The 12,079-nt window shown below is 44.2% G+C and overlaps 2 protein-coding genes across 2 annotated transcripts; both read right to left on the reverse strand.

Annotated features, from left to right (window-relative positions):
• Nucleotides 1-6,293: 6,293 nt before the first annotated feature.
• Nucleotides 6,294-7,229, reverse strand: LOC118085015 (olfactory receptor 51G2-like). Its single transcript, XM_035115267.2, has one exon. The coding sequence runs from the start codon at nucleotides 7,227-7,229 to the stop codon at nucleotides 6,294-6,296; it is 936 nt and encodes a 311-aa protein (XP_034971158.2).
• Nucleotides 7,230-10,480: 3,251 nt separating this feature from the next.
• Nucleotides 10,481-11,479, reverse strand: LOC118085014 (olfactory receptor 51G2-like). Its single transcript, XM_035115266.2, has one exon. It carries the CDS (start codon nucleotides 11,477-11,479, stop codon nucleotides 10,481-10,483), a length of 999 nt encoding a protein of 332 aa, XP_034971157.2.
• Nucleotides 11,480-12,079: the final 600 nt, after the last annotated feature.

The following is a 12,079-nucleotide window of genomic DNA, read 5'->3' on the forward strand; positions in this document are numbered from 1 at the left end:
GTTTGGGGATTATCTATAACTCTTTCTCCTATTTTTATTCTGTTTATAATTTTTGCATTATTTTTTTCTTTAATTGCAAATTCAAAATTATTCCTTTTCCAAATTCTTAATTTCCATTCCATTTCCTGTTCAATTTTTATCTTATATTCTGATTTTAATAGCTTGACCTCATTTTTTAGATTATTTTAATCTTAATCAATTATTTTTCTTTTCTTTTTAATTCTTCTATTAACTTATTTTTTTCTTTCTCCCTTTCCTTTTTCTGAATGGCACTTTGTTTTATAAAATACCCTCTAATGACTGCCTTGCTGGTGTCCCATATTATCCTCTCATCTGTATCTTTTTTGTTGTTTAATCTGAAGAATTCTTCTAATGTTTTTCTTGCGCCTTCTAATACTTTTTCATCATATAATAAGGAATCATTTAATTTCCATCTCCTCATACCTGCTTTCCATTCTGAATTTAATTGCAGCAGTATTGAATTGTGGTCTGATATTGTCCTGGGTGTTATTTGTATTTCCTTTATCCTTTTCACTAATTCTGATGTTATCCAAATTGCATCTATTGTACTGGCTGTTTTTTTTGCTTCTGAAAAATAAGTATAATCTTTCTCTAATTCATTTTTAAATCTCCAAGCATCCTTTAATTCCAGACTTCCCACCATCTTAAAAAAGCCTTGTTTTTCCCCTTCTCCTTTTCCCGGTCTATCTAATTGAGGATCGATTACGCCATTTAAGTCTCCCATAATTATCATTTTCCCTTCTACATATTCCAGCAGCTCCCCCCCCCCCATTATATAGATTATTTCCCCTGCATTTTTTATTTTAAGTGTTACCACTCTCCCTTCTTGGTCTGTATATATTAATTGCGGCTCTAGGCATGGTTTTACATAAATCACAACTCCCCCCCCCTTTTTAACCACATCTGCAGCAATGAATTCTGTCCCTAATTTCGGGTATATCAGTACTTTCTGGTGATGTTTTTTCGCGTGTGTTTCTTGGAGGCATGCAATATCTAGCCTACGTTTCAATAATATATGTTGCACTTTATTCCTTTTCCTTTTATTATTTAATCCATTCACATTCCATGAAAGTATTTTAAGATTCATTTTACTTCAGAAATTTTATTTGTCTTTATTTGTTGTGTTGTCACCGTTTAAAAATTCTTACTCATACTCTGACTCTTGTTGCTTTCTCTTTTTTTGGAAAAGGTCTTATTCACTTTCTGATTCCTGCTCGTGGTGTGACTTTTTCTGGTTTGGGTCTCTGTCTATTGGTTGCTTCTCTCCTCCTAATTCTGACCTGTACTTTCTATAAAAAATGTCTGCGTCTTCTGGTGTCTCAAATCTCCTTCTTCTTCCTTTGAAGTTGAAGGATAATCCTTCAGGGTACTCCCACTTAAATAATATAGATTTGGCTACCAAGGCTTTGGTTAGGAACTGGTACTTTTGTCTCTTTCTCAAAATATGTGGTGGAACCTCTTTCAGCACAATGATCTCTTCTCCTTCAATTTTAAGTTTCTTTCTCCTTATATTTTTGAGGATCTTACTTTTTATTCTAGTTGATGTAAAGGTGATCAAACCTGGCCAGTTGTTTTCCTTCGCTTTTTTAGAATTTACCCCAAACAATGTCTCTATATCTTCTCAGCAAGTTTGGAAAACTCAGCAATGGCCAGAGGATTGGAGAAGATCAGTCTACATCCCAATTCCAAAGAAGGGCAGTGCCAAAGAATGCTCCAACTACCGCACAATTGCGCTCATTTCACACGCTAGCAAGGTTATGCTTAAAATTCTACAAGGCAGGCTTAGGCAGTATGTGGATCGAGAACTCCCAGAAGTGCAAGCTGGATTTCGAAAGGGCAGAGGAACCAGAGACCAAATAGCAAACATGCGCTGGATTATGGAGAAAGCTAGAGAGTTCCAGAAAAACGTCTACTTCTGCTTCATTGACTATGCAAAAGCCTTTGACTGTGTCGACCACAGCAAACTATGGCAAGTTCTTAAAGAAATGGGAGTGCCTGATCACCTCATCTGTCTCCTGAGAAATCTCTATGTGGGACAAGAAGCTACAGTTAGAACTGGATATGGAACAACTGATTGGTTCAAAATTGGGAAAGGAGTACGACAAGGTTGTATATTGTCTCCCTGCTTATTTAACTTATATGCAGAATTCATCATGCGAAAGGCTGGACTAGATGAATCCCAAGCCGGAATTAAGATTGCTGGAAGAAATATCAACAACCTCAGATATGCAGATGACACAACCTTGATGGCAGAAAGCGAGGAGGAATTAAAGAACCTTTTAATGAGGGTGAAAGAGGAGAGCGCAAAATATGGTCTGAAGCTCAACATCAAAAAACCCAAGATCATGGCCACTGGTCCCATCACCTCCTGGCAAATAGAAGGGGAAGAAATGGAGCCAGTGAGAGATTTTACTTTCTTGGGCTCCTTGATCACTGCAGATGGTGACAGCAGTCACGAAATTAAAAGACGCCTGCTTCTTGGGAGAAAAGCAATGGCAAACCTAGACAGCATCTTAAAATGCAGAGACATCACCTTGCCGACAAAGGTCCGTATAGTTAAAGCTATGGTTTTCCCAGTAGTGATGTATGGAAGTGAGAGCTGGACCATAAAGAAGGCTGATCGCCGAAGAATTGATGCTTTTGAATTATGGTGCTGGAGGAGACTCTTGAGAGTCCCATGGACTGCTAGAAGATCAAACCTATCCATTCGTAAGGAAATCAGCCCTGAGTGCTCCCTGGAAGGACAGATCGTGAAGCTGAGGCTCCAATACTTTGGCCACCTCATGAGAAGAGAAGAATCCTTGGAAAAGACCCTGATGTTGGGAAAGATTGAGGGGACTAGGAGAAGGGGACGACAGAGGACAAGATGGTTGGACAGTGTTCTCGAAGCTACGAACATGAGTTTGACCAAACTGCGGGAGGCAGTGCAAGACAGGAGTGCCTGGCGTGCTATGGTCCATGGGGTCACGAAGAGTCGGACACGACTAAACGACTAAACAACAACAACAACATATCTTCTTATATGTCCTCCTCCTTAAGCTTTAGCCAAGCGGCCAGTTCTTTAATAATTGTACTCTGTAAATTCCCCTCCGGAAGCTCAGGGACACCCCTCAATCTAAGACTTCTATCCTTAATTTGCATCTGTAGTATAGCAATCGCGTCCCATGTTGCCTCTTGTGTTATTTTAAACTCTTCTCTTTCTTTTTTGGCCTTTTCTCCTTCCTTTTTTTGATCTTTTAATTCCTCTGATAATTTTTTAAAATTATCTTCCAATTGTTGTGTTTAATTTTTACATTCTTGTGCTGTTTCTTTTAATTCATTATTCTCCTCCACAAGTGAAGTTATTTCTGCTTTAAGTTCTGTTATTGACTCAATTCTTCCATTCATTTTATCTAATTTTTCCTCTATTCCTTTCATTTTACCATTAAGTTCTGTTTTCAACTCTCCAAATTCTTTCCTCATATTACCTATGTCTCCCTTCAGGCTTAGGATCAATTCTTTAACCTCCACTTCCATTTCTTGGCCTGAATTTCTTCTTCTCTGTTGATTATAAATCACACTTTGATTGTACTTTTTTATTCCCAGACATAGTACATTAAACTTAACCAATATCCTCTTTTAAAAAAAACTCAAAGTCCCTCAAAGTCCCACAGTTCCTTCTAATCGATCCTCTGTCCAGTCTCTTTAACTCCCTTTATTCCAATCCCCCTTCTCCCCACTTTTCTCTTCTTCTCTTTATCTTCTTGCCACTAGGTGCCGCTGTTCTCTTTTCCTGCCGTTCCCTTTGTCTTGGGTTCCCTCTTGTTTTCCAGTCCTTTTTCCTCAGCCTTTTCCTTTTCCTTTCCACTCTCCTTGGACCCCTCCCTACTCTCCACGCCGCACGATTTTGTCTCCAACAAGGTCTGAGTCTTTTTATATCAATTCTGAATTAGCGTTGTTTTAACTTCCTTTGTATCACTCTATGATGAACCTCCTTCTTTTAAAATCCAACATTCAATACATCATTCTGTATAATGTCTTATTTATCTTTTGCGTCAAGTTCCTTTTATTTTAAGTCTGCCCTTTCCACTCTCCCCTTCCTTGCATCAATATCTTAGTCCAGCTACTACTTTGTCTCCCTGTTTCACTCTGTCTATATTGTTGTTGTTGTTTAGTCGTTTAGTCGTGTCCGACTCTTCGTGACCCCATGGACCATAGCACGCCAGGCACTCCTGTCTTGCACTGCCTCCCGCAGTTTGGTCAAACTCATGTTCGTAGCTTCGAGAACACTGTCCAACCATCTTGTCCTCTGTCGTCCCCTTCTCCTAGTGCCCTCAATCTTTCCCAACATCAGGGTCTTTTCCAAGGATTCTTCTCTTCTCATGAGGTGGCCAAAGTATTGGAGCCTCAACTTCAGGATCTGTCCTTCCAGGGAGCACTCAGGGCTGATTTCCTTAAGAATTGATTTCCTGTCTATATTATCTGCTGTTATTTCCAGTCAGGGATTTGGGGGGGGGGCGAGGCAGACTATTGACAACAGTGTTTCAAAGAGTCCTCCTTCTCTTTCTCCCTGAAACCTTGTAGTTTTCTCTGTGCTAGGTTGTTTACAGCAAGCGTAATTTCCTCTTTAGTTCTTTTCTGTCCCCTTTTATGTTCTCCTTTTCCCTCTGTTTGGCAGGGTGTCTATTTAAGGTCTTTTCCTCAAATGCTCACCAAACGTTCAGAAAACAGTAATTTGGGGTGGGCTGGTTGGAAACTTTACTACTGCTCACCGTTTCGGTTTGCGGGGCTTCTCGCGTCTGGGATCCACAGCTCTTTCATCGTGAGACGCAGAATGCCTAGGTTCCCGTCCAATGCCACTGGATACCTCGTCTCAGGGTCACCCCCTGGGACTTTTTGGGGGTCGCGTAGCCATCACGTTCACCCCTAAAGCCTCTCCAACAATCGCTCCCTCTTGGAGCCTCCACGGAGCGCATCCGTCCCGGTTGTGGTATCCCCGGAAGTCCTTCGGTTCTGCCCCACGTCTCAAGCCCCTGAGGATAGGGTAGGCGACTGGAGCACCTTCAGTGTAACCCAATAGCCTGGTCTCACAACTGCAATTGTGAGCACCAATTCAGCAGCAGCAGAGAATAACACGGAAGCTTGCTGTGGAGGTGTGAAGCATACCTCATTTTATTATCAAGCAGACTGTGAGGAGCATCAGAGCTTCTAAAGGGTTAATTAAGCAATCTGCTGTGACGTCTGGACACTGGGAGAGGAGGAGCTGGGAGGAGTACATAAGGAGATCTGTCTTTGTTTTCTGTATGCTGTTGTTGGTTTCGTTTTTCAACCGGGGCAGCCATGGAATGCTGCAGCCATGGATTGCTTGTAAATAAAGACTTTAGCTTAGAAGAAGAAGCTGTCTTGTTCTGATTTATCAGTGTGCTTGCTCCTGCGTGTCTACACAGCTTCACGCTGCGAAAGAGAGAGGCTGCATTGCTTTGCCAACACAGAGCTGCACAGATCAGGAAGCGGGCTGGATTTTGGAATGATTCGGCAAAGCCTTAATGAGGCAATTAAACCTCATTAAATCATCATACAGACTACTACATACTATAGAATACTACTGGCTTGCATGAGTGTTACATTCTTCATTTAGCCACCTTATCTCTACAAGATAAAATCGAAACCCACACTGAGTCAGGGACGGAAGAAGAGAAGAGCAGTTCCTCCCCCTCCTTTCTCAAAACATCAGACCACCAGATTCTCGCAATGGGAGGGGTGAAAATGACAACAGTGTCTGGTTGTGCTGCTGCAGATGCAACAAACATAATAAGGAATTGGGTAGAAATTTATTTATTTATTTATTTAATTTGTACACCACCCTTCATCCAAAGATCACAGAGCACTTCACATTAAAATACAAAATGAGAACACAAAATATAATAATAAAACCAAACCAAACCAAACCAAAAACACCACTCCCAAGAAATAAATGGTTATTTAAGATTCTAAAGCCTTAGGACAGGGACTGCCTTATTAGTGGTCTTTGCAAGACACTCTGGGAGGTCTTTTTACATCTTAGACACCTGCATTTCAGACACCTGCTGCTCTCTCCATCCACCCAGGACATGGATCAAGACCTCACCAGGAACATAAGCTGAGCCTTGCTGGGCCACAGCTGTCCTCATCTGACCCAGAGTTCCCAACCATCACCACTGAAACTGTTGCAGAGTGGCTCCCCACCACCACCACCCCTTTGCCAGCAAATGTCAGAAAAGCATAACAGGTTCTAAGAATGAGGAGCTGGTCCTTCACTTGGAGAACATTTGGATTATCCTGGCCCGAATCTGCTTTGTTTTCACACTGTACACAACAGGGTTCATTAGGGGTGGCACCAGCAGGTAAATATACCCCATGAAAATGCGGATGTGGAGAGGAGAATCCTTCCCAAACCTGTGAATCACAGACAGGCCAATCATGGGCATGTAGAAGATCAAAACGGCGCAGATGTGGGAGACGCAAGTGTTGAGGGCCTTGAGCCGCTCCACCCGTGAGGCGATGCTCAGGACCGTCTTGAGGATCATGATGTAAGACAGCAGGATAAGGAGCGAGTCCACGCCCACCGTGGAGACAATGACGAACATCCCATAGATGCTGTTGACCGTGATGTCTGAGCAGGCCAGCTTCATCACCTCTTGGTGCAGACAGAAAGAGTGGAAGAGGACATTGGACCGGCAGTACCGATGCCTCCTGAGAAGGAAGGGCAGTGGGAAAATCAGGGCCACACCTCTGAACACAAAGGCCAGCCCCATCTTGCTTATCCTTGGCACAGTTAAGATGGAAGCATATCTCAGAGGGTTCCGGATGGCCACAAGGCGGTCAAAAGCCATGGCCAAGAGAATGGAGGATTCTATGAAGGACAGTGTGTGGATGAAGAACAGCTGAGTGAAACAGGCATCCAGACTGACTCTTCTGGCGTTGAACCAAAAGATGCCCAGGATGGTAGGCATGGTGGTGAGGGATATGCCTAGGTCTGCCATGGCCAGCATGGAGAGGAAAATGTACATGGGCTCATGGAGGCTTTGGTCTGTTTTGATAATGAACAGAATAATGGCATTTCCCAGGATGGAAATGATGTACATGGAGCAGAATGGGATGGAAATCCAGATGTGGCTGGACTCCATGCCAGGGAACCCAGTAAGCCAGACCACTGGTGGCTTGGGCTTGGTGCCGTTTTGGAGATCCATGATGTGGTCTGGTGGGTCCCTCCAGGAGCATCAACCTCCTGACTGCAAGTAAGGAAAAGGTGTCTTACTACCAACCAAAATTGGTTAGGGCATGAAGAATATCCAAGGAGTTCCTTACAGCTTTTTGTCCTTTCCTGTCTTCTAGAGATAGAATCATAGAATCATAGAGTTGGAAAAGACCACAAGGGTTATCCAGTCCAACCCCCTGCCAAGCAGGAAACACCATCAAAGCATTCTTGACATATGCCTGTCAAGCCTCTGCTTAAAGACCTCCAAAGAAGGAGACTCCACCACACTCCTTGGTAGCAAATTCCACTGCCGAACAGCTGTCAGGAAGTTCTTCTTAATAGATAGTACCCCTGAGAGGAAAAAGACAGACAAATGGTAGTAAATTGATAGCACAGCTGCCTGAAGACTGTGAGGGCTGGTAGGGCTTAGGGAAGTAGGTGTTGCCAGAGCCAACAACAGGCAGAGCCAACTCATTCTACTTTTGTCCCCATCTTCTTCATCCTCCCTGTTGAACAAGGGGCAACAGGGAGGCTAAGGCAGAGGAAGCCAGCAGCCAGAGGAATCTCATAGGCTGGTTGTATGAAAGAAGGCAGGGTGAGGCTAGATGGCCATCTGTCAGAGATTCTTTAGCTGTGATTCCTGCATTGCAGGAGGTTGGGCTAGATGACCATTAAAACTGTACTCTATTGTTCTACGGTTCAAATAATGAGACTACAGTGTGAGTTCCCTTTTGCAGGGCATATTCCGATTTTGTTGTGGGTAGAAAAGAGTACTGTCTACTTCCAAATGCCAGTACAAAATCCAATTCAACTGTCTGGAAGTGATTTTATGTAAAAGCTAGATTTGGGCTCATTGTAGACGAAAGAGTTGTGCAAGTGACTTTTGAGGGGCGGCAAAGAGGAGGTATGAGTTCCTCAGCACCCTAAGTGAATCCCCTCTAGAGATCTTATCTTTCCCCAAAGCTCTCTCCATGCTTAGCACCCAGAAATGCCATCTCTCGCCCTCTCTCTTCTTGCTTGCCGCCTGCCTCCCTTTCCAAAGGTGGAGGCTGTATAGTTGTGCAACCAAATAAATTATTTCTTTTATTCTATTTATTTCACAAATTTATCCATTTGTAAGACAAAACGAGACAAGACCTCAAAGCAAAAACAGAACAGTAAAAGCAAGAGAGAGAAAACACAGCCCTACATTAAAACACACAAATGGTAAAAATCAAAACAGATTAAAAAATACCTCAACTTTCTAATCATCTGGGTAGGCATTTAAAGTTGTGAGATGTTGTAGCTGAATACGCAAGGTGGGCAGAAAACATTCAAGATCTGGAAAAAGCCTTACGATAGCAAGGGTACCAACTCTACAGTTCTAGGATTGTAACATAGCCATTGATATCCTAACTACCCTCTGTGAATTTGTCTAATTTCCCTTTTAAAGTCATCCAGGATGGGGGCCATCGCTGCCTCCTGTGGCATTGATTTTACATTGTGCGAAGAAGAATGTAGTCTGTCCCGAATCTATAGCTGCTCTTGATTTGCTCTATTGGCAATGCCATGGCTGTAGCCCAGCGGTAGGTGTAAAAGATCCCCAGGAGTAGCTGCAGCAGAAACCTGTGCCTGAGACCACCACTGGTGCCTGACTCTGTATAGGGCAGCCTCTTCTCTGCTTGGACCAGCTTCCCTCTCTCTGCTGATGGCTCCATCGCTTTCCTCTTTCAAGACCTAGCTCCTCTACACACCTTTCTCCTGGACCACCTTAGCCCTCCTCGCTTCACCTCACCTTCCTTTCTCCAGACCACTCTTTACTTGTTCAACTCTGGCTTCTCCCCCAACTACCTGCATCTGATGCAGACCAAAGTCTCTGTGCAGGAACCAGATCACTCTCTGGATACCTAGTGCTGTAGGTATCAGTGTCAAATCATACTAGAACGTAAAAAGCACCTGCTGGATCAGGCCAATGGGCCATCTGGCCCAGCATCTCCTTTTCACAGTGGGCAACTAGATGCCACAAGGGGAAACCCACAAGCAGGATTCAAACACAAGAGCATTTTCTCCCCACCTGTAGTTTCCAGAATCATTACTGTCTATGACTGCAGGCAAGGCAGAGCCATCCTGGCTAGTAACCCTCGGTCGTCCTCTCCTCCTCTATGAATTTGTTCAATCTTCTTTTAAAGCCATCCACCTTGGTGGCCATCACTGCCTCCTGTGTTTAACTATGTGCTGCAAGAAGAAATTGTTTCTTGTATCTGTCCTGAATGTGGTACCATTATGGAGAGAATGGCTGGTAGGCTTGGAAGAACCAATAGCTTATTTGCTGGTTTGCCGCCCAAACAGACCTCTTCCCACATAGAAGCATGCATTCATACCCTGCAAACTAGGTGGTCCAGCACACCCTAATTTATCTATAAGAAAGGTCCTGGGGGCTTCAGAACCCTAGGAATCATGAGTGAGTGATTGTGTTGCAGAGCCTGCAGTTCACAGAGCAATCAAATGGCCTTTATGGCCTTCCCAGGGTGACACCTCTGAGGCCTTTTGTCCCTGCGGGAAGGAGGAAACTGCCAGCTTTGAGCCTCCCAGCAGGTACCTGCTTGTAATTGCCTCCCTCTGCTGACTCCGCTGGGAGATGGATCTGCACTTAGTGCCAGAGGCACCATTTAAAGTAATGCTCCCCAGTGCTCAAAAGTTTGGTTTAGAGGATGGGACAGCAGAACAGAGTTTTGCAGCACCTTCAAGACTAACTAACTTATCATGGCAGAAACTTTTGTGGACTAAAGTCCACCGCATACAATGCATTTGAAGTGGACTCTGGTCAATGAAATTTTTATCCCATGTTAAATTGGTTGGACTTGCTATATGGAGCAATGCAGCTTTGTGTGAATGCAGGAATTCCACAAACAAACAGTAGAAAATTGGTTAAAAACTTTATTAGCACTGAAACAAGACCTTCCATTTCCTTTCTAGACATGGATTGCTTCTGTGTAAAGAAAAGGCAAATTCTATGGCACAAATTTGCAAGCCTGTGTTCATTTTACATAGAGATTTCACCTGGCTGAAGATGGAACTTGCTCTCAAGGATGCTGTTTTGCTATTGTGTGTTGAAGTCATGGCCACATGGAATGTGCATTGTTTTAGGCAGATACAAAGAGGGGAGTAAGTTGAGCTGGGAGATTTGAACTATTGGGAAGGGCAATGGATCCCTCATGGAGCTGGCCTCCCTTCTGATTATGCAGCAGAGCAGGTGGACAAGAGTCAATGGACCCTTAGGGTCAAGAAGAGCTTTGCAGATATCCTTTGGCGCACCTCTTTCATTTTGACACAGTAGAGCATGGGGTTGAGCAAAGGTGGGGCCAGGAAGTGGATGTAGGACAACAGAATGTGGAGGAAGGGCGGGGTGTGGAGCTTGAGGCGGCTGATCAAGGACAAGGCCAACATGGGGGTGTAGAACAGCAGGACCACAGAGATGTGGCAGGCACAGGTGTTGAGAGCTTTGTGGCGCTCGTCCAGCGAGGTGATGGCCACAACGGTCTTCAAGATCCAGATGTAAGACAAGACGATGAGCAGTGGGTCCAGCCCCATAGTGGAGAAGACTACTAAAAGCCCGTAGATGCCATCCCTGCTGGACTTGTGGCAGGCCAGCTTCATCACATCTGGGTGCAGGCAGTATGAGTGAGAAAGGGCATTAATATGGTGGCAGTAAGTCAGCCTCTTGAGAAGAAAGGGGATTGGCACATGCAGGGCCACACCCCGGAGGCCAATGGCCAAGCCAATGTGGACCAGTCTGGAGCTGGTCAAGATGGAGGTGTACCTCAAAGGGTAGCAGATGGCCACAAAGCGGTCAAAGGCCATGGCCAAGAGCACAGAGGACTCCATGATGGAGAACGTGTGGATGAAGAAGAGCTGGGAGAGGCAAGCGTCCACACTGATCTCCCTTGATCCAAGGAGGAAGACACGGAGCATTGTGGGCAGGAGGGCTGTGGCCAAGCCCAAGTCACAGGCAGCTAGCAGGGCAAGGAAGATGTACATGGGGGAATGGAGGGCTGTTTCCGTGATTATGACAAAGAGGACGGCCCCATTCCCAAGAAAGGACAGCAGGTAGGCTGTGCCCATGGGGAAAGCCAGCCAATATGGGGTGGATTCCAGCCCAGGGAAACCCATCAGGAGAAAGAGAAGCCCAGGGAGGGCAGTATTATTAGGGTGGTGAAGAATGGTGTGATTACTCATTGTTGATGGAGGGTCTTGCAGCTCCATTCTCTAGAAAAGGATGCGAGAAACAAGAAGTGAAACAATTGTGCATTTTAGTTACAGGTAGGTAGCCGGGTTGGTCTGCAGTAGTTGAAACAAAATAAATAAAAAATCCTTCCAGTAGCACCTTAGAGACCAACTAAGTTTGTTATTGGTATGAGCTTTCGTGTGCATGCACATGCACATTTTGTGTGCATGTGGTATCTGAATAAGTGTGCATGCACACGAAAGCTCATACGTATGACAAACCTAGTTGGTCTCTAAGGTGCTACTGGAATGAATTTTTTATTTTGTTTCAATTGTGCATTTGAATGATTATTCTTAAAGTCATCACACGAGTAATCACTTTTGTTCTTACATGGAGAATTTAAACCACAAAAGTACAATGTCTGTGCACAATATATGCATTGCAAAAGCAGTAACACACTGCCTCTGCAGCAGCAGCATCGCCACCACCTCACCGCTCAAATAACATTTCTAAGGTTTCTCAGGAGTCAGTGAACTACGCTTTGTGTCAGCTGGGCAATGCTGGTTATAACAAACGACAATTTAATGTTAACAGGTGACTGAGTGGTTTGGTTAACAGGTGACCCAAAGCTGTACAGA

Source organism: Zootoca vivipara, chromosome 4, assembly GCF_963506605.1.
Source record: "Zootoca vivipara chromosome 4, rZooViv1.1, whole genome shotgun sequence".
NCBI classification, from domain to species: Eukaryota; Metazoa; Chordata; class Lepidosauria; order Squamata; family Lacertidae; genus Zootoca; species Zootoca vivipara.

Coding starts and splice junctions, on each gene's coding strand:
- LOC118085015 (XM_035115267.2), bottom strand. CDS start 7,229: ATGGATCTCCAAAACGGCACCAAGCCCAAGCCACCAGTGGTCTGGCTT.
- LOC118085014 (XM_035115266.2), bottom strand. CDS start 11,479: ATGGAGCTGCAAGACCCTCCATCAACAATGAGTAATCACACCATTCTT.